This window comes from Chroicocephalus ridibundus, chromosome 1 (assembly GCF_963924245.1).
Source record: "Chroicocephalus ridibundus chromosome 1, bChrRid1.1, whole genome shotgun sequence".
Classification (NCBI taxonomy): domain Eukaryota; kingdom Metazoa; phylum Chordata; class Aves; order Charadriiformes; family Laridae; genus Chroicocephalus; species Chroicocephalus ridibundus.
This window is the reverse complement of record NC_086284.1, coordinates 150,803,704-150,826,606: the sequence shown is the minus strand read 5'-3', so window position 1 is coordinate 150,826,606 and position 22,903 is coordinate 150,803,704. Positions and strand designations below refer to the sequence as shown.

The 22,903-nt window shown below is 40.3% G+C and overlaps 1 protein-coding gene across 3 annotated transcripts in view; it reads left to right on the top strand.

Moving 5' to 3' along the window:
• DERA (deoxyribose-phosphate aldolase) overlaps positions 1-22,903 on the top strand; it is a 56,157-nt gene that overhangs the window by 10,657 nt on the left and 22,597 nt on the right. For all 3 annotated transcript variants that reach the window (XM_063358673.1, XM_063358689.1, XM_063358681.1), the window contains exons 3-6: positions 2,991-3,138; positions 4,636-4,731; positions 6,098-6,232; positions 14,098-14,226. In XM_063358673.1, the coding sequence (XP_063214743.1) occupies positions 2,991-3,138; positions 4,636-4,731; positions 6,098-6,232; positions 14,098-14,226 (508 nt within the window). The remainder of the gene's footprint in view (positions 1-2,990; positions 3,139-4,635; positions 4,732-6,097; positions 6,233-14,097; positions 14,227-22,903) is intronic.

Genomic DNA, 22,903 nt, shown 5'->3' with positions numbered 1-22,903 from the left:
TCTTACCTAAAACTCAAAAATCCTGACTGGCTTTGGCACGGGGAGGGAGAAAGGGGAAAAAAAAAGAACAAAGAAAAAAAAAAAGGCTGCTAGTTTTAAGGGGGCTGACTTCTCAGTTCCTGAGATAAGGAGGTAAATGATCATTTACTGTCCATCTTAGTATAAAATAGGTTCATGTAAGCTGTGCTAAAGCCAGTGGCGTAAATGAACTTTTCTTCAAGGCTATATGGTCTTCATTGAACACATTTGATGTCTCAGCAGTTACTTTCAACCTCTGCTGTTACTGCCCCCCTGGCAGAACTGGCAGATACTGGCCCGGTGCCTGTTTTGGTTTCTCCAGTTTGTACATGAGAATTGTAATGCCAAGCCATCCGGTCAGCGAGGTAATAAGCTAATACGTTCTGCAAAGCCACGGCCACGTGCTGGTTCTGCCACCTCAGTGGCAGGAGGGGAAGCACTGAGGGGGACGGCAGGCGGAGCTGGCTGCCGGATGCCGTAAGTGCTTTGGCATCAATCAGCCAAGGGCAGGGTCTGAGAAAAGCTGTGGAGAAGACCCCAGAGCTCTCAGCCATGGGGTTGTAACTAGTGTCCAAAGGACAGACAAGTTGATTCTTTGTTCACCAAACAGCTGTTCTGGAGGCAAATGTGTGTGATTCCTCCCTTCTGCGCACTAAACAAATTGTTTACTTGCAACAGGAACTGTCAACGTGGAAGCAGGCGGAAGGAGACGCTCAAGGATAAATCTTAACAATCCAATGTAGCAGAACAAAGCAAGAATAATTTAATTATACTTAATTCTTCAAAAAACTGTTTAAAATAGTTGGTATCCTGAGTGCTTACTATGTCGGGCAGCCATTCTGGGGTGGCTGAAGCTGCGTTCACAATGAGCACAGACCCCGCAGATGACCGTTTGGGCATGATTTGATGAAGCTGAGTAAGATCCTACTGGTCGGTGATATAAAACAACTTCCTGCCTGTTACATTAACATGAAAGTCTGTGATTTGAACGTTATGATTAAATAAAAAATGGACACAAATTGAGGAAAGTTAGACAGTAGCTCAGCACTTCCCGAGAGTTTCTTGTACGTAAAAAATCACTTGATACCAAGTTTAGTAGTCCAATGTCTCTGGGTTGGCAAATAGTGTCAGTGATAAAATCCAGAGGGTATTCCATAACCTTGGCTATCTTCAGATACTGCAGGTGCAGTAACATAAAAATTAAGTCTTCTGCTTTCACAGAATTTACTGTATAAAGAACAAAGGAACATAGAGACACAGACTTTGATTGCAAAGAATCATTGGGAAGAAAGGGATTTAGTGTCACTCCCTCAACATGGCTATAGGACAAATGTTTAATTGCTAACACTTCTCCACTCTCCTGTGCAGTAACACTGGTACTGAGGTACTCGAGTGAGGTTTTACTTTGAAGAATGCCAAGAGATTATTTTCAGAAGCATCTCTCCTGCTTCTGGAGAGGCAGAACGCTGTCATTGCAGTCGTGATAGTCATGTGCTGTTTATTTCACAGAGATGATTTTGAACCTTTACATGTTTGAATGTAAGTAGCACCAGATTCAAATTTTGAAGCCCATTTCCCAAAATAGTCGCTTGAAAAACCCTTTTAAAAAAATCAAGTTCATACCAGTTCTTGGAACTCCCTGACTACATCTGTCTTGATGACTTTATGATTCATGTCGTAAGAGATAAGACAAAAATTCCCCCGAGTGAAGGATAAAAAAATCCAAGTAAAAGAAACTTAAAACCATTTAAAGTGAAAAAACCTTCTGAAGTGTTATAGGGTGAAACTAGAAATCTGTTAGAAACAAGCAGTCAAGCTCAGACTAACAGAGGCCAGTAATGGTTCGTTACTCTGTTTAGTCACCCCAAAGTAGCTTTCAGCATAACATTTACTGCAAGTTCAGAAAGAAGACTCCCATCAGCAAAGTGTGAAAGATTTGTGGGTTGGGCAGCATCTTAAGATTTGCGGAGTAATGCCTCCATGAAGAAACACCAATTTTTGCTGCATATAGTGACAAATCGTGTCACAGAACAGAGCAGTCAGGGAGGGACTTTATGGACTCAGGTGGGCTTTGCTGTTGCAAACTCTCCCCTTGTTGAGCATGTGCCCACTAAGAGATGTCAGCTTTTATTGAAGCCATCAACTGTGAATGAGAATTTGCTGGAAGATCTTCAACAAATATTTCAAAATAACGTCTTAAGCTCAAATTTTGTTCAGCACAAAATCTCAAAAATTTTTTTGACGTGCTTCTTCCATTCTCCAATTAGTAAGTCTTTAGTAATTCTGTAGCATTTTCATCTAAATAGTGTTTTAGCCCTGTCACTTAGCTCTTGCTTTTGTTTTTTGCACCAAATAATTACAGATTTTTTTATTCCCGATTCACTCAAAAGAAAGTGGAAACATGTGGAGTCTAGAGCCTAAGTTTTAAGAAGTCTGGGTTCTTATCCCCCACGGATTCCATGTTTCATTCTCACAGCAGGAGAAGCATGCAAACATGCAAATGTGCAAATTGCTGACATATACACTTATCTGGTTATTGGCAATTGCAAACCTGTGCGTATAATTTTTTTGTGCATGAAAGTTACAGACATAGTATGTAGAACAGAGTATATTAGGACAATGAGATTTCTCACATAGGTGATTTTTTTACCTTTGTGTTATAAAATTAAACTTGAAACAAGATGCTTTTTCTCCTGGTAAAAATGTTTGTCTGATTCTTAGAGTCCCATTTGGGAGTTAGCTTTTGCACCAAAAATTGGAATTAGATCCTTTCATTCTGAGAGAGCAGACTTTTGATTCCAAGTCCTTTCTGTGCCATTAGATACTGCTCATTAGATACTGACGTGAACAAATATCTGCCATCCTTATTCTTACCGTGAGAGCCAGGCTTCTGATTCCTGCATCTTCTAAGTCAGTTTGGTTTTGGAAGCATAAACTGAAATATTGTATTCCCTGTTTCACTCCCTGTGTAGGCTGCTTGGTTGCTGAAAGCTGTCACCTGCATGGACCTTACCACTCTTTCAGGCGATGATACTCCTTCGAATGTTCACAGACTGTGTTTTAAAGCAAAGCATCCCATCAGAGAGGATCTGCTGAAAGCCTTGGATATGCATGATAAAGGTATGATTGGTTTTGTTGTGTGTGTTGTGTAGAGGAAATGTCTGCGTTTCCTCAGTACTTTCTCAGTTTTCAGATAGCTGTAAAAATGACCTCTTCTTCATGTAACAGAAGCAGCTATGGTAGGCAGCACTGCAGAGCTGATAGTCCCCAGAGAAGAAACTAGATCCTATACAGTCTTATTCAAAGCAACCATCTTAAGTTCTAATTGCAAAATATCCATTTCGTTGAGTTAAGATAAGAATACAAGGAGAAAAAAATCCATTCTCAGTTTGGCGACCAAAGTAAAGCATGGACTCAAGGTGACACTGTAAGTTATGATACCTGATGAGCAAATTTTATGGGAAAGCCACAAGTTTGTAACCTCAGCGTATGTCTTTTAATAACAGTGCACTAAGGTGAAACTAATTGAGTATTCTGTTAATCTGCTGATGTCCTTACTAAATTGGAGAAGGGGGGAGTGTTCATGTGACTCCTTTGGATTTCATGCATAGCTGCTGTTGCTGTATGTAACTGCCGAGCCCGCCACTTTGCCTGTCAGAAAAGATGCATTCCACAGTCCTAAGCATGTTGTTTTTACTTCAGAAAACGTTATCTGTTACCTGCTTTCATTGATATTACTTAAGCAGGCTCCATCTGAAGTCCCAGTGTTACACCCGAGACTGAACAAGATTCAACTTCAGAGCAAATTGAGACTGTCAATATAAGTATCAATAAAACGTCTTTGTATCTGAGCGGGTCTTCTGAATTTTTCCAGATGTAATCACTGATATGTCGGTGAATAGCATTTGACTTGTCATTTGGCCTTATCATGACCTATCAAAACCAAAATCTCAGTGACATTTGGGGCATGATTTTGCTATTGAAATATTTCAGTTTTACACGGGCGTTGATCCACTGATTGAAGTCATACGATGTAAAACCAGAGAGGAATCAGGCCTGTGGTTTTAAGCCATACACATAAAATTTCAAAGATTAGTCTCTTTTTAAAACTTGGATTTATGGACTCTTCAGACAGTTGAAGTATTAAATATGAGGTCAATTATCTGAGACTGAGAGAATAGCATTTTAACTAGAAATGCAGTAGGACTGCATTAACATAAAGACTGCTCGGTTGCTGCTGGGCTCAGTCTGGCTCAACAAGTAAGGACAGGGCTTGGCAGTGCAGTTTCTCTCGCAGTAATTTGCTGACTAAGCATGTCTTAACTGAACATGTTGGCATTAAACAGTAAATCTGTCGATAAAGATCTCGGCGTTTTAATTCCTGCTAATGCAAACTTGCTCCCAGGGTCAGAAGAAGGAACATGAGGGAGGTAACAATATGGAGAATGACCTGAAGTGCTCGAACAAGAAAACAGATATCCCTGGTGTAGGGGCTTAAAATCCTTGGGAGAATGCAAAAGTGGGAGGTGCAAACAAAGCACACATGCTCATAATACGGATTGGACTAGAGAAGGTGGAAATCTATACATATGAAAAAGCGAACTGTGTTTTTTGCAGGTATTACTGTTGGAGCAGTTTGTGTATATCCCACAAGAGTCACCGATGCTGTTAATGCCCTAAAAGCTGCTGGTTGTAACATACCGGTAGCTTCAGGTACGTTTTATTCTAAAATATCCAATTATATATTTTGATGCTGTAAAATATGTGGAAAAATCCAGAAGTTTGGACTTGCTTTTGTTTTAGAGAGTAAGATAAAAAGGTAGCGGGGGAAGAAAGGGAATGGAGAGGAGGATTTGCTTCTGGTATAGTCTTTTGTTTTCTTTCAACTTCAAGTCTATCAATCAGCAATGCCAAGTCTGTTTTGCCGGAAGCTCTTCAAAGAGGTCCTTGAGATGTATTAACGTTTCCCTCACCTGAGCAGAAGAAATTGCAATAGTGTGCAGGACAAAGTATCAGTAGACACTAAGTGGATAATAATAATAAAATTACAATATGAGATTTCAGGAGTTCTAATACAAGAGATTTTTTTCCCTATCAGTTGTTTGGCTTTTAAGTATAATCCTACCAGCTGAATTCAATGAAGCTGTGTGCAGAGGCAGGGGTTATTGCCTGCTGAGCAGCCCGCAGGTTCGGGACTTGTACTCAGAAATCTCATAGTAGCAGCTCTTCTCCAGTCACCACACACAACAGACAAGTCCGGAATCTACAATAAGCAAGAAGGAGAATTATGCAGGTTGGAAGGGAGCTCTGGATGTCATCTGCTCCAACCTCCTACTCAAAGCAGGGGCTAACTTTGAAGTTAGATCAGGTGTTTAATGCTAAGATCCATGATTTCTGGTTTTGGTCGTTGTTGTTTTTTTTGTTTGTGAGGATTTTTTTGTTATTGTTGTTTCATTGTCCTGTAGGGAAGAATACATACTAAATGCCAGATTAATTAATTAATTAATTAATTAATATGTCAGAGAGAAAGAGGATCTCTTTGTCAGGGATCCTCTTTGTCATTGTTTCTTCCATTTCCAAAGTTGTCTTTGGGTTTTGTACTTAAACATCATAAACGTAATCTTAAGTAGACCTCATTGAAAACAATTTTTGCTCTATTGTGATTTAGCTGTTAAAATATTACTGGGATTTAACTTGAAATACTACTTAAAAGAATTGGGGAGAATCAAAAATGTATGTATTGCTTCGTATATGAGTTCACTCATTGTTTGCTCAATTCTGCTGGAGGCAATAGATACTATGCTTTCTTATGTAGGCTTGCAAAAAATTAAGCATGTGAAAGAGACCTTTTGCAAGATGTACTTAGTATCTTGCTGGACGTCAGTTCTTAAGGGAAGAGCAAATGCTTCTTGTGGATGAAGAGAGGGTAGGATGAGGTGCCTTTAGTTTTTTTTGAATTGTGGTAGGGCTAAAAAAAGGAATAACTTTCAAACTCTGTGGTGTATTAGTGGTATTTGCAATTTTATGGTCCATTTATAAAACATTTTCTTCCCTCTGCCTGCGTCCTCCTCCTTGATAGTGGCTGCTGGATTTCCATCTGGACAAACTCCTCTAGAAACCAAACTGGCTGAAATAAAGCTAGCTGTGGAATACGGTGCCAGAGAGATTGACATTGTCATTAGCAGGAGTCTGGTGCTGACTGGCCAGTGGGAAGGTAAGTACTTGCCCTTCAGGAAGGGAACCTAAACCTCTGTATGTGCACGCACAAACTCTGTCTCTGTCTCTTCCCGGAGTCTGCACATCAGTCCTTGAAGAATTTGATCCCTCCCCTAAGTGACTGATAATCTGGGGCACTGAACTAAATAAAAACTATTTAACTAATTTATGACTAATGGGTCGGATTTTTTTTTTTTTTTTTTAAAGAGAGCTGTTAAAAGTTCTATCAGGTTGGGTATTCAGAATGACTTTGTGTTTTGAAAGTTTGTGTCTGTTCCTTCTGTGCCTTTAGAGGTTTTTGTGTACAGGATTAAAAAAATAGCAAGTAGAATGGAAGTGAATGCCTGTGGTCTAATTATTTGAACAGTTTTGTTAAAACCCCTAAGGGGTCGCTAATGTAGATGATACCTTGTTAAATATACATGTTTCAATTCTTGACAAAAATATGTATTTTAGTTGTTTTCTTTTCCCTGAAAGTTGAGGGTACAAATTGATGGTTCATATTATTATTGATGTTCTTATGCCTGTAGACTACTGCTAATTAGTAAGAACAATAATGCTGAAGATGGTTTTTGCTCTAATTGCCTCCTTAATGTACTGTGAATGGTTTGCCTTAAGTGCTGACGATGCTTCTATAACTAATCTCCATGCAAAGGTAAACACATCATTGTCTTGGAATGAATTTTCCATTTAGTTCTATAATGCTTTGGTATAATAGCCTGTTTGCTTGGAAGACTTTATAAAGGACCTCTGGTACCTGAGTTTAGGTAAGGAAATACAATCATCATGGGAACAGATCACATTTTCTGATTTTGGTCATCCTTCAATTAGAAGTTAGAATTGAAGCAAACCCCAAGTTTCTGCATTTGTGTCTTCAGGACTGATATCCTGTTTTCTACTTGCTCTAACATCTTGACCTCTTTTGTAGTATTTACGATCTCCATTCTTTTGCTCTTAAATATATGCAGCTTTACAAATGTTTGACTTGAGGATGGGCATTGCTGCAGACATTTGTTTCTTTCAGAGTGGCTATTTAAGTTTGGGTATGGCCCCAGAAATTGCTAGAATACAGAGACTGAGTGATGGAGCGGTTTTAAATAAGACAGAATGATGGTCAAATTCTGTACCGGCTGACAGCAAGACTACACGCGCACCTTCCTATGCTGTATCTTTGTCGGGGTCTATGTGAGGGTCTACAAAGCAGGTACCCCCTCCAGAAGCTGCACTCAGGTGGGAACACATATAAGTCTTGGATACCAAACAGGCTGAGTCAGTGATCTGTCACCAAGACTAAAAAAATAAACTGGACTTGAGCAGCAACTTGAAATTGTGTCTGAAAAAGTCTGCATTATAGCCATTTCTGACTTAACTGTGGTTACCGTGCTTCAGACTTCACGGTACAAGCTGCTCTTAAGTGCAAGTTGCATAGAGCAGAGATTAGAAAGTTAGTGCATGTAGGCAGTTGCAAATGCAGGCTTGAGGTTGCATTGCCTGGCGTTACATGAAGGAGAATTTAGAGGAGAAATATAGGGCTAGACTGAGAGAGGAAGTTTGTTATCAGTGATTGAAATGAAGTGGACACACGTTGTTAGGTTTTTCTCTCTGGGAAACAGATTGTTTTCTATGATCATAAATTACAGAGAGGAGTACGCCGAGATAGCAATGATGGGTTTAGTATAAAGCTGTCAGTTTACTAAATAAATAAATTACAGATAACTTTTGATTTGGTATGCATATTCTTTGATCCGCAGCTGGAGTGACAAGCTTGAAAAGCCATCCTTTGTTCGGCAATGGTTAGTTTACATTTCTCTTACTGAGGGCAGAATCGAAATGATTTCCAAATGTTTTCTGAAAGTTTGTTTATGAACGTGAATCTGTGTGTGGCACATATTTACATCATCTTGAAAAAATCTACCTCAGGAACAGAATTTACTTGCCATCCAGATAATGTTGCTACAGAGTGAAAAATTCTAATATTTAACTTACCCGTCCAAAAAATTACTTCAGTAGGTGGTCTGAATGTTTTGGGGAAAATCTAGTGTTCTGACTTCCTGTTTTCCTTTCAATAGATGTATGTTACCTGTGCGAACATGCAGGTTTCCACCTCTATCTAATGATTAGCTATGATACACCACAATGTATAAAGTACATTTAAGGAAGCTAGAAGAAAGGAGGAAGAAGTCTTTTTTAGGCTGGATCCCTACATAAAATATTCAAATTTTCTAGTGCAGTAATTACGCCCGTGTTCAAGGTACTTCGTCAATGAGAGCTTCCTTGCAGTTATGACAGAACCTCTGCCTGTGCTTAGAACACTAGTATATTTTATCGTTATTTTCTCACGCTGCCTGTTCTTCACAACTTCAGGAATTATTGACAAACATATTTATGTGGTAGAGCATTTTATCTTACTGTTCATATGTTTTTAGCTTTTCTTCTAGCCTGTGCCATAATTGGGGCCACCGTGATAGAATAGCGTTGCTTTGTGATTTGTTTCAAAAGCTTATTTGGTTATTAAGTTTCTTAATGTTATGTCCAATTATGTCAAGTTATTTTAAAGCAGTTCTTAAATATTGGTTGGAACTCGTTATGACACTCAGAATATATTTTCTAGATCTTTCCGAAGTAATTGTTAAGAGCTTTTTAATAGTGCTGAACTTGAAAGCAGCTTTATTGGACAGCTAATTTAGATTGGAAATGAACATTAAATGAACTTATATACCTTTTACAACCTGTTAGCTTTTAGAGCAATACTACTTTACAGTAGTTTATTCAACCATTGTCTTGTATCACTTGACAAGGTATGGAATAAGTTTAAAAATCACAATTTAGATACTGTCTTTAGGCACAGAATGTGGAGCCTGTATGTAAATAGTGGTGAAGCTGACCAACAAATTGTTAAAAGAAACTGGAAAGTTTTATTTATTTATCTGTTTGCTTATATCGACGAATCTGTTGGAGTTGCTGTACCTGATGAAGCTGCCTGGGGTACAGTAATATTACTTATAGTTTCACAGCTTTTAGCAAACACCTGGACATACCACACTGTCAGTGCCTTCAGAGGTCGTGTTAAACCATCTTTTGCTCTATGTCAGTTGAATTTTTCTACAAGAAAAGGGAAAAAAGCAAGTATACTCTTAAGAAGTTTGAACGTGGCTGCATCCATGAAATAAATTAGGTATAACCTCGTTATGAAAGCTGCCTTTCGATTTTTGTTAATAATTATTCAACTGTGAGTTTAGAGGCTTTGTTCAGGGATTGGGTCCCCTTTTTATGCTACATACTTTGTAAGCAGTGCAGAGAAAATACACTTCCCAATCCAGACACTTGGAAAAGACTCCGCATGTTGTTCAGGAATATTATAGTTGGATTTACCATTTTTTAGATGTACAACCTGACTTGGGACCTCAAAGTCTAGTTGCATAATTTCGACCTTATATTGTCAGCAGCAGCTCAGACTCCTGAAACCACGCTCTGTTTTCAGTTTCACGTGAATCACTGGAGCCTGGAGTTGCACATATGTGGCTGAGAGCAGAACTGAAAGAGTCGTGTTGTGCTGATAGCCTCGTGCTTGTCATTTTGTTAACAAACCTGCCATTAACGTGCAAGACAGAAGGGATTCCAGCTCATTTTCCAGTTTCCCGTCATGATTACCTTGATATTTTGGTCTACATAAATTGAAACATCTTCCCTCCTCATCTCAGTTTCTACCCTTAACATCAGTCAATGTGACTGACTAGATAAAAACAGAAAATAATCTGAATTTGAAAAAAAGAAACAAAAAAAGTATTTATATCACCACATTTTCAGAGAAGACCTGTTTCATAAAAATATTAAGCTGTGGTTTTTTCCCTCTTAATATTTGCCTTTCCTGTGTAGGAGATATGGATTATCCCCTTTATTACGTGATTTTTAGGACAAACGTATTAGACCAAAGTAAAATGCCAGTTAGACAATCTAGGGTAGATTATAGCCATCAGTAATTGTCAGGGATGTTTGCCTGAGAGATGTGTAGGGGGAGGAACATTTTCTTTGGTGTATTTAATAACTGCTAAAAATCAATGCAGTGTTTGTACTGAATAGTTAGAATTTTACGAAAACTACAAAAAAGCCACTTTCTAACACTTATCTTTTATAACAGGGAAATTAAAACCACAGCTATGAAAGTATTTTTTTTGCTTCCTATAAAATCTGAATTTTTCCGACTTCTATAAATGCATCCAATAAAAGCACAGATTTGAAGTTCGTGAAAGCAGTAAGGTATCTTAAGTGAGTGGGTGCAAAGTAGAAGAGTTCTTATGTCACATCCATTTTAACAGCAAAGTCAGTGAAGCTGCTGCAAACTACATCAGTGAGCATCTGGCTCCAAATATATTCTAGATAAGTTGTGTTCCTTTGGGTTTTGGTTTTTTTTGTTTGTTTCTTTTTCCTGGCTTAAGATTTAGACTTCTTTCAGATGGATAGTGTTGGTGTGTTGGTGCTGTGTTCAAGCTGCTGCACAGTATTGGCCATTTCCTTTGAGAATTCTTGATTGTCTTTTTCCTGCTTTTAGCAGTCAGAAGGAGAATCTCTTACAACTTCTTCATGGTGGTCTTAGCTCACCATTGAACATATGCCTGTGGGGTTTTCTGTGCTAGAGGTTTTTCCCAAAAGCTTTCTGCTGCTTCTGCTAAGCAGAGAAGGTCTGTCTGCTGTGTCAGTTACTGGTGTTCTGCTCAGGTCTCAGATATTCCCAGAACCACAGTGTCCAGCTCTGCTTCTGCTACTGATCAGCTTGATGGAACTGAGTAGTTATGTGATGGACTTTTTGGCAGCTCAGACTGTCCCAGAAGCAGCCCAGGACCCCTTGAAACACTGAGTGCATTTTCAAGTGTGATCAACTCCACCTGTACTTTAGACATTTGCCAGGAAATTTTGGGATAATCAAATTATTTGTGCCTTGATTTAAATCTGACGGAGTACTGAAACCTCTTTTTTATTTTTGAAAGGAGTGGGAGTTTTTGCATTTGTTCTGTATCAAAGCAGTCCCTGCTTGCACTGGGACTGGGATACTCCGGTTAATTTTTTCTGTCCCAGAGGTAGTTGCATTTCTATTTGTGCTTTTACTGTAGGGTTGAGAATGTTCTATGAATGCTAGCTATTGTCTGCAATAATTGGCCTGTGAATAAAGCGCAGTATTTATTACCTACACACCTGCCCCATTAAAGTGTGCCCACTGTTCCACCACCTCAGCTAACCTGATAGACACGGATGATTGAAGAGCCTCAGTTGTTCCTCTCTGGGTTGATGCGTGCTGTCAGATAGTGAGACTGTTCAAATGATCTTGGCACTAATTGCATGTAAAAGTACCTTCCAACAATAGGGAGGATGCTGTAGCCGCGGTACTAACTCCTGTGAACAACAGCTAGGAAGCTAGGAGGATATAATTTCCTTTCATGGAATACAACCTAAATGTACATTTTGTTGATTTTATTTTGACGTCTTTAGCGGCTTATCTTAAAGGAAGGGAAAACTCGAGTCTTTTCTTCTTGTTACCGAAACTAGAAGAACATGAAAGCTGCTTTCTCTGGCTTTGCAAAAGCTTCAGGAAAGAGTCACTCCACAAAAAGAGGCTGCATTTGGATCTAACATAGGCAGTGTTATCAAACGCACAGGAAAATAGGGCAGGTTCTTTGTATTTCCTTTTTGAGTCTCGATTTGATGTAGGTTTCTGGAGTATCATCAATTGATCAATAAAACATGCTAGACTGCATGCTACTACTGATTAATTCACACCTTTGGTACACAGTAAGAAACAAGGTGAAGCCTGGTGTCTATAAAGGGACTTACTAAGTGCATTAGCCAGGTGTCTACTAATGTGTGTAGTACGTCTCAGAGGACCACCCCAGGGATCCCAGCCCCTGCCCCCTGGTGTGCTGATGGCACCAATAGGAGGTGGCAGCATCGTGGGTGCAGGGGAGGTCCAGCTGTACAGCAGCTGGCAAACCCTACTGTATGTTTCCAGGTCTCGCTTCAGGACCAAGGGGAAAAGAAAGCTAGTATTGATGAAAAAATTTAGTCTCCATAGCCATATCCTGTATTTTTTTAGCAAGAAAGATTTGGTAAAAGCTGTGTTTTAGACTTCCATAGACAAACTTTTCGATTATGTGTTTGAAGATTGAATACAATTTTTGAAAAAGACTCTCTTGCAAAGGATCTTGTTTGCTTATTTTGTGTCTTTTTTTTTTTTTTTTAATTCAAATCCCAGAAATGGTGATTGTGCACTGTAAGAGCTGCTTTTCTCCCCAACATTGACACTGGAAGAGTCTTAATGATCCCCAAGTGGCCAGCTTCTAACACATACGTTTTGATAATTTCTAGCTCTTTTATCCTCCCTAGGTTTAAAATTTTGTGGGAGCACTGCTGAATTTTACCAGAAAAAGGGTGGGAGGGTTTCCCTGTGCTCCCTGTGTTGCGTTACCTGACCAGGTCTGCAAGTCCCAGCCCTTTCTAAAAAGTGCAGTTGGTTAAGTCCAAATTTATTCCAGTCCTTACTGTGAAAATATAAAGCAGTTAGAAAATTAAGCGTGCCTCTGGCAATGACACTGCAGGAACTTATGAGGGGGTGGTCTGCTCTGGGCAACATCTGTGAGCAGCCAAATACTGTCCTGTCCTCCCTGTTCCTGCTTCTCCCTGGCTGCAGCTGATGGACAGCAGGTTGAGTGACAGTGTGTTGAGAAGCAGTGGGCAGGTGGGATGTGTGCTAGTTTGTCTCAGGGACATGCTGACTGCTTGGAGATGAGAACTAAGGAGAGCTGAAGGTCCTTCCTGACCTCTAGATGGCTTCCTCCATGAGTGTAGACATTGGAAGCTGGGGTCTAGCTCTGCCCCTGGATGGCCACCATCAAAAGACCAATCTAGGTTGTAAAGCGGCAGGGGAAGAAAAGCAATCTGAAAGGCTGGCAGACCTGCGACCTGAGTTCAGGTTTGGGAGCTGTAGCTCCACAGCATGCTGGGCAGATGTTATCCCGCTGGCCCTCCTGCCATGGTGCTTCCTCGACCCTTCCTGGGACCACAGGGGATGGTCCAAGTCCTTAGTAACCTCATGGGCAATGCAACCACTTGAGCTGGATTGTAAATGCAGGTTCATGTGGATTCGCTGGTCCCTGAGGTTTGATCCCAGGCCTTGGTGTCTCGTCATCAGGCATCTCAGCAGACCACATTGATTTGACTGCATGTTTTCAGGCAATTCTTATTTTCAAGAAGCTTGAAGTGGGATTCAGACGCCTAAACGCAGGCATTGAGCTCCATATCGGACTTCCCAGACAGTCCCGTGGTACTAGGGTATATGGCAGGAGACCAAAGGGAGACATGGAGCCTTCAGGAGTGGCAGCTAGAAGCCGAGGGGGATATGTCAGGACATCTCAGGTGGCACTAAGGTCTGTAATTGGAGAACTTATTCAGTCCTTTGGTGGCTTTTCGGCTGAACCCTTTGGGAGGGTGGTGATAGAACGTGGACAGGAAAGCGTAACTGTCCCTGAGTACTGATTCAATTTGCTACCATACTTATTGCTGAAAAAGCTGTTTTAAAATCAATCTTGACTGTCATAGCATTTTTTATTCCTGATGTATTCATGAGTGTTTGGCATACTGCGCACATTCTTAGTTTTGAGAGAACCGACATTAATAGCTATTAAGTTAAGCCTGAAACTGTGTGGCATTGTTAATTACCTCCAGTCATGTAATTTATTGAACTTACAAAACTTAAGTTCTTGAGTGCTATGACTAATTATAAGATTGGAAATTAATCCAGAAGTGGAAATTACAGCCATACTTGAAAATGTCTCTCAGGCAACTTTGATCATTTTCACATGCTTTTATCCCCAGGTCTCTACGAGGAGATCCGTCAGTGCCGTGAGGCCTGTGGAGAAGCTCATATGAAAACAATCCTGGCAACAGGTGAACTGGGGTCCCTTGCTAATGTCTACAAAGCCAGCATGATTGCTATGATGGCAGGTAAATATACGTGGTTTTCTTTTTAAGCTAAGAATGGTTTTGCTATGTTATTTAAAGTTGCGAAAGTTTAGTTTTGCCGATAGTAGGCAAAAACTATTATGCAGCAATTACTGAAGTTGCAGGTGTAGTAATGAAGTATCACTTGTTTTGTATAACCTACAAAAACTGCATGAAATGTTAAATAACACTTAAAACTGCTAAATGACAAAATTTGTAGGAACAAATACTTGTCAAACGTCTGATTCTTGATATTTTTAATAAGGACACATACATTTGGGGCAGATACGCAAGTTATCCAGGCAGTTGTGGGGAACTACAGATGTGGTGTAGGTAGATGGCTCATAGGCTTATTTTAAATGCAGGGGGAACTTCCCTGTGAAGATTTGTGCTGACAGCTCTCATTTCTGGTTTGTGATCACTTCTTCTAACCACCTCTATGAGAGTGCGACTGGGGAAACCAACTGTGCTGGTAATGCAGCGAGGGGAAGAACGCTGCGCGCTCCAGCAGGCGCTGGGATGGGCTTGGTTGTAACTGGTTTTAATTGGCACACTCAAAAGCAGTGGCACTCACTACCAATTGCTTGTGGTACTCGCAAGCAATTAATTGGCGCTTCGAGAGGTGTTCAGTCTTCCCTGCCTAAACATCTGACCCGATACTTTGGAGCCTGTCTTTTATTCTGAACCTTTCAGCGAAGACACACATTCCTATGAACAGGATAGAGTTTTTAGGGGCTACGTATAGTTTGTAGGTATTGCTTTTTTTCATAGCTATAGCCATTGCAGACTGAATGTAGCGAAGCACCCATTTGAGCCCAGATTTATAGCAGGATAGTCTCTCTGCAGCTTTGGGTCTGTGCTGGGACAATTTTCCCTAGTTTAGTTCTTTGAACTTTGTTCTAGACATCTGCTTCTTCCACTGTGCTTGAAAGAGGGCTCTTCAAGTATATTGATAGAGAGAAACGTAAAGATATACTAAGAACCACTTGAATTAGTCTGTCTTCTAAACTTTCCCTTGTTTTTGTGTTGATTTTTTTTTTCTACTATAAGCTCTTCAGACCTGGAATGTCTTCTTGTTTTAGAGCAAGAAAAAAATCATCCAAGTGTCTTGTCAGTATTTAAATAAATATGCAACTTGCTGCTGACCTCATTGTCTCCTTACACAACACTATGCTTATCTACTTCAAATGGAATGGGAAGCATTTCAGGCTTTTTACATGCTCAGCTACAATGTCAATTAGTATCATTAGATACAGCGGATCAGTATTATGCCAGTAAATATTGCTTTTAATTAGAAGAAGTGTAAGAAATACACATTTCCTGTCATTTAAACTGATGTACTAATCATTATGATCGCGTTTTGTAACATGAAGTAGTGAAAAATTCAGGTTGTAAAGCATTAAACGTTTCCAGACTTTTGCTGGTGTAGTTTTTTTGAAATACAGCAGATGGCTCTATTGTTAATGATTTTCCTTGCATAGTTACTCATTTTACAAGATACATATCCATCTCAATATATGCAGTAATTTCCTTATTTCAGTCTTTTGCTTTTTCTTTGTGGGTAGGTGTAAAAATAAGAATTTTTGGTGCCCTATGTTACATGTATTGAGGGACAGATTTTCAGACTCTGACTTGTCAGAACCGCTGAGAACCTCAAATTACAGTTGAATTTTGTTTGATTTGTGTATTTGTAGCATTTTGGGGAGAAAGTAATTTGTCACAGCAGTTTTAAATTCTAATTTCAGTATCCATATATTTTTTTCAACTGGTGCCATGATTTAAAAGAAAGAAATAAAAAAAAGCAGATGATCGTGTGGATATGGCAGGCCTTGGCAACTTTTATCTGAAGATAAAAAAGCAAAAACTATGATAAATTTGACCCTAGTAATTAGATTTGTATGGGGAAATTAGTTACACAGTATAGTGGATCAACTGCAAAACTGGCTTTAGAAGCTTTTGCTGCATCTGGCCAATTGCTCCCGTCCTTTACACCAAAATTTGCTGCTCCTTCACCTGTGCTGTTAGAAGTGCTCCTCATGCTGCATTGTAAGCTGAGTTTTCAAAGTAATACAGTTGAAATTACTCCCGAAAAGGGATAACTACTTTGCTGTGTGTTTTTTGTGATTGGTTGGCAATATGTTTTTTCTTTTTTAAGTGGTCATAGCCTCAGTAATCTGGTTTACAGCTTCCCCTTGCATGCGATTGTATCAGTGCAACTGAGGACAAGGTGTGCAGTCCTTAAACTTTTTTCGCTTCGCTTCACTTCGCTATGCATAATGTAAGCCTATCATGTAGGGAGCACAAATTCCTAGACATACAGATGTTTATGTTGCCCTTGCTGAGCATGCACGCATTCACCTAGGTCCTGAAGCACAAAGCCACTAGATGTGTTGCAACGTGTATAGAAAATGTATATATTTCCCATGTGTCTCATTTGTGAGATTCGGAAGGCTGAGAGAGTAACACAGTGCTGATTTATCAGTAGCTCCGTCATTAAAAAGCTTGCCTGGGTTGTCTGGGACCTGGTCTCTTCTCCCACACAAAGGTCAATTTTACTGTGTCTTTGCTGTTAAGGATCTCGGTCCCTTCTAATGAAGTTACTTTGCTTTGCACAAAGCAATTAACTGAACAGGGAGTACAACCCAGATGTCGCCTCTCCCAAACAGCTTTCCAAAATTTGTATACAGTCTTCTTTGTGGTGGCTTGAGGAGTTGTTGGTGTCTGCTGGGAACCACAGCATGTTGCATTTAGTTTCAGCTCAGCCACTGGACAGGAGGCCAGCTGCACACATCACTGACCTGAAAAGGGATGGTAAAAGGCCAAAAAACGTGCACCTCCTCATTGACTGGGATCTTAAGAGAATGCTAAGGGCCGTGCTCAAGCTGGGATGCTGTGCCCATGCACTTTTACGTTCAAAGCAGATTGCGTAGGCTGCTTCTGCAGGCAAATACCTGTACTCTGAATCACAGCCCTTGGGGGACTCGGCAGAAGCCGTTCACTGCCCTCCAGTGAGTGAGGCTGAGCCCAGTCAAACGTGCAGATCCCAGCAGTGCACTAGACGCGGAGGCCAGTTGTAGAAATGGTGCTTGGGTACAAGATGTTAATGCTTGCACCTGCAAGAACTTGGGGGAAACGTGTTGCTTCATAGTGAAGCGTCAGAATAATTCGCCTCTATTTGACGCAGTGGCTCTTGGGTCCTCCTGTGCCTGAAATCATATCTCCAAAGTACCACAACTACTTTTTCTTCCTTCGTTAGCACAGTACATAAGGAGAAAGGCATCAGAATGGGAGCAGGCACCCAGTTCTCTTAAATTCTTTTAACCATAGCTTTACAGACTTGACTGACATGCGATAAATTCTTCTGGAATATTTAAGAACCTATTTCTGAGTGAAAGAGGCTGACAGCCCTCTTGGGACAGTGACTCACCTGGCAGGAATAATCCTTGCAGTGCCGAGGAGGACATAATGGCAGGTAGGATTGCACATAAGTGTCTCTGTGTCACTACCAAAGGAGCACGTTGTTTTCAGAAAGCTGACCAAGATAAAATCTCAGCATGGAATCAGGGTTTTTTTGGTCATTGGTTTATAACACCCACTGCCATTTCTTGAGCTTCGTGAAGTCCTGACGGTGGTTTGAGTACATGAGGTTCTCAAGGGAAACTGACTGCATCTTTGACTATACCAGACAGCTTCCAGACAATGAGTAGAGCAAACTAATTGGTGGTTTTCACTGTCTGGTGTATACTTGTGTGAGTCACGTCCATTTCTACAGGAGACACTCAAATCTGTGACTTCTTAGCCTCTTGGAATAAACAGTCCTAAGGAACACAAATGTTGCCTGACTCCCCCGTGCCAGTGGGAACTATTCGGTATTTCTTCATCATGGCGTCTTTAAAAAAGAAACAGGTCTTGTACACAGCTCTCTTATGAGAGGTAGGCCATTTTTTAACTTTTATTTTTTGACACAAACATGAGAAGCTGCCAAGGAAGTGAGACAAAGAAGGGAAAGATGATAAACTTGCAGTGGGAAAGGAACACTTCAGTAAAGGTGTGAATGACTTAATTGCATATTTCAGTCATATATAAGGTTTTTATTTTGGAAAATCACATTTTAACCGTATAACCTAATTATAAAATCTTTATTGTTCTGTGTAACAGTTCATATTAATTAAGATATGCAGACTGGGGGAGAGGTGGAGGAAGTGATTAAGTAAATGTACTTTACTTTAAAAGTGTAAACTCTGTATGATTTTGACTGTGAAAGCTGGTCTTGATAGTACAGCTCCTTTTACATCACTCTTTGGGAAGCTAAAGGAAACACAGCAGTGACATGTGAAAGATATTTATTTTAATTATATATATGTAAACAAGTACCTGTGGAAAGATCAGGAAAGAGTGATGTATGTCTTCTGCAGCTCTACTAAACATATGGGTTTAAAACAATATTTTCATAGGTCATTAGGCAGTTAGTTAAATAAATTGTAAGTTGAGATACTGACTAATGTAAAAATTGAATTTAGAAAGGGAATGAGTTAGTGCTAAAACTAAATTCTGAAGTCTCTAGCACAGAAAACCCTGCAAAAAGTAGCAGAAGATGGCTGAGGCAACAATGTCTCTGATGCTAGTAGTCCAGCAGAAGAAAATTAAAACACATTAGATGTGTGAGCAGAAGTTTTTTAGATGCTTTGGTAGTGTTCATTCCAAAATGAACAGAAATAATATAGCCAAACGGTGAAGAAAAGCTGTGTCTTGCTGTTCTCATGAGAGTCCAGCATCAGTCCTTCCAGGCTTCAGCCTGCTTTACAGGAGTGGTTCCAGTTAATACACACTTATCATTTTCGCAGAAAACCTTACCAAAACTTAAAGGCACAAATAGGTTGGCCTTGTGCTGGATCCAGGGAGAGACCGGCTGAGGGCTGTAGTGTCCAGTCTTTATCTGTAAAAGCAGAGAGCAGTGCCACGAGGTTCCCGCAAAGAAAACTCGGGATGTGGGAGTACTGCATGAAGAGGTTTCCTCCAAAATCTTGAAGACCGGAACATCTCACGGCACAAAAGCCTGGTCCTGAATTAAGGAAAGATAACACTTTAATAATTATAAGAAGAGAGAGTCTAAGAAATGTGGTTTGGAACATCGCAGGACAATGCCTGACTACGCAAAGCTTTTATCCCAGCTCTAAATAAGGTTTTTATACTGTCATTAATATCGGTACAGATCCATTTTTAGTATGAATAATGGGAAGACAAATTCTGAGGCACCAATAGCTGCTGTTGTTTTGAGCACTGTCTTGCAAAGATTTGTTTTAAGCAGGGTTAGGTGGTATGGCTGTAAACATGCTAGCAGCTGTCTAGGTGCAAAGGATGACTTTTCTACTGCTGGATGTGGACTGCCGTGATCCAAAACTTCTACCAAGCAAATGTTTCATGAAAAATGAAAGAGAAGAAAGGAAACCAAACTAGCAAAATTTGACTGAAAAGCTAGGCATGCTTTGTGCAGATGCGACAAACATAGGAAACAAGACTACTGAATAAGTGATAGTACTTGGCACTTAGATAGCACTTTACGTCTTCAAACCACATACTGACATTAGCGGAATAAATCTTAGAATCGCCCTGTGAAGTATGAGGCAAAGATAATAACAGACAAGTCAAAAGTCAAGCTGAGATCAGTTGTGAGTTCCTGGCTTTAAATCCCACGCTCAAACCGAAAGTTGAGGATCCCCTCAATAGCATGTGAGTTGTATTATGTTTAAAGAAAAGTTTGATTTAATTATGTATCTACAACTTCAGCTGTAATTTGATGCTAAGTCAGTCAGTTATTAGAGCATTTCTGGATGAAAGGCAAACCAAGGGAGGAGACTTGATAACACATGTAAAACAAGATTTCAATTTGTGTCTCGTTTTACACATCTGAAATAAAACCAACTGTACTGAATTTACAGTTTATCTGTAAAGGGTGCACTTTACCCTGTAAAAGGTCCATCAGAAATCAGGGACAATGCATGGCTGTCATCTTCTAAAAGCAGACTGGGTCAAAATTGGCATCTCCTTTCTACAGATGTGAACTGTCTCCGAGTGCTTTCCAGGGTGACAGATGATGTCAAGCTCTTGTCTGCAGGTCCAGTTTAGGGCTGGGGACAAGCTAGGAAGTCCTTACTCTTCTGAATGTATAGGAAGAGGACTTACCACCTGACTGGTGACTAAGGCTTTCTCGGTCACAGTCTGGTGGCCGTTTCGTCTCTCCGTCCAACCAAGCAGGAGTCAGTGAGTTCAAGGTGTGATGGGGATTGCTTGCTGTTCCAGCTTGGCTGAGCTGTGCTCACTGGCAGAGGAAGGCAGATGTTGAAAGACAGTGTATTCTTGCATCTGGCTGCTTGTCTTCAGAGAACAACGTGCAGTGCAGAGACTTCTCCCACCTGTGTTGTCAAATGGTAGAGAATAATCCCAATTTTCTTTGGCTGTGATCTTCTGGCACTACAGATTAGATCTAGCGTGGGCATGAGCACATTTCTGAATTTCTGACAGTTTACTGAGAGCGCATAAAATGATGTTTATGTCAGCTGTCTTCTGTCTGCATGCATGCAGACAATGCCTCATTTGTCCAAAGATCTGCCCGTTCCTTCAAAATTTTTAGATAAATATGAACTTGCAGAGTTTGTACTACTTCAGCACTTTGCATCATGCAGATGCAGTGTTGTATGTCATTTTAGGAACATAGCCTTGAATACGCAGAAGTGGTTGCAGTTGGCTGCTGTAAGAAGCTCATCAGGACAGTAATTAACACTATGGAATTATATTAGTAGTTGATAAGTTTCCTGTTGTTTGTTGCAGCAGATGTCCTGCATTCCACATAGTCTGCGGTTGTTCTGCATGTTCAGAGGTCTGGTTAGCATCACTGAAAGTTTAATGCAAGGAATGAGAACAAAACACGTGTGGAAAACCAAGATACAGAGTAGGTCAGAGTGACACAGTCTGTCTCAGAATTTTGAATGATATTATGGACTAAAAAAGTTTTTGAATTAGGAGTTAGATCAAAAGATGGATAGTCTTTAAATACAATCAGTCTAAAAGAGGTCTCTACAGGAACAAGTGACTTCATTTATCCTGGTACAGAGTGGGGGCAGGGGAGGATAAAAAAGCCAGTGGTGTAAAAATGCAGATAGCTGCATGTTCAGTAAGGCAGTACAAGGCTGCTCCCTTAAATGGTGTAATTGCCTACGAGCTTAACAGTGATACTGCAGCTAATCACTAGAAATAATGTAGGCGTGATAGATAAGCTTGGAGTTGAAAAGTTCTAACAAAGCAATCACAATATCCTCAGGTTTGAATTACTGATGAGAGTCCATACAAAGAGCAGTAGCACAAAAAGACGTTGGGCTTGTGTAAAGGAGACCTTGAAGGAATGCAAAATGAGACTTAAAAATCTGTCTGGAACTCAATAATGTATGTACAGGGAATCAGAAGTGAAGGAATGGAAAGTGGTTGAGAAACACTAGGGCAGGCTCTAATTAAAAGTCTTTTCATTAGATTCTAAAGAGCAACAGAACCCTGTGTGGATAAGTAGAGGACAGAAGTAATATGTAAGAGAAACAGAGATGTTGGGGGGAAAAAAAGATACAAAGAGTCTGCGAAGGGAGAACAGAGTTAGAGCGTATATAGTAAAGCCTCATTTGTTTGCAGTTTGTTAAGCTAGAAACTCAGGCGTGCATGCAATGCCATGTTTTGTTATGCATTTATTTATGTGCTTACTGAACTGTGCACTAACCTATACAGCCATATCTGAGGGGAGATAGTTGTCTGGGGCCATTCATATTTGTCATACCAGGATGCCTGGCAAGGCAACAGTTTGCTAATTTTGGGAAAGTGTCTCTTCTGTTAATGGTATTCTACTGTAATCAGAAAATAGCAATATACACCCTTTACTGAAGTCAAAGAAGAAATACCAGTGTAAAACAGATGACATTTGTCAGCTCTGTATCTGTTTGTTTGATTTTGTGTTATCCACAACATTGCTTCACTTTCTTCCTCCACGTCCCCATTTACTCATAGAAACTGTGCTATTTCCAAGCACTTCTCACCAGAAGAATACCAAGTTAAGTCAGGGAGCCAGAAGATGGGTAGGATTGTTTTGCGGTAGCAGAATGACTCCTAACTTATCGTTATCAGCTTTGACAACTCTGTTAGCTTCTCTGTTTTTCCGTATGTAAAATTACCATTGCACATCTTATAAGACCTCCGTGAGGTCTAGTAAATTAAGATATAAGCAGAAATACATTCCTCTCATTAGAAGGCAGAAATTTTCCATGCCTGTGTGTGAAGATGGAATACCCTCGGTCACAACTGAAATGGGGAAACGGAGCAAGAGAAAGTCTGGAAATTTTCTGGTGGAAGCTGCTGACTCCGATTTCCTAGGACAGCCAGCTCTGGGAGCAACAGTGGAGGTGGGAGCTGGCACAGCTTGCCGTGGTACTCTAGGCTGAAGGCGTCATGCACTGCACGATTGACCAGCATTGCCCATAGCAGCAGGGAGGTCGCCTCCCTTCCGCCGTTTTCATAGCACTCCACTCAAAATGTTCTTTTAAATTGAAGAGTTTTGCCGTGCCTGCTGTACGCCTGTTTTGCTGTGCTTTGGTGTTCTCCCTGCCCTGAGCAAAATGGAATGAGCAGCATGCCCCTACATGAA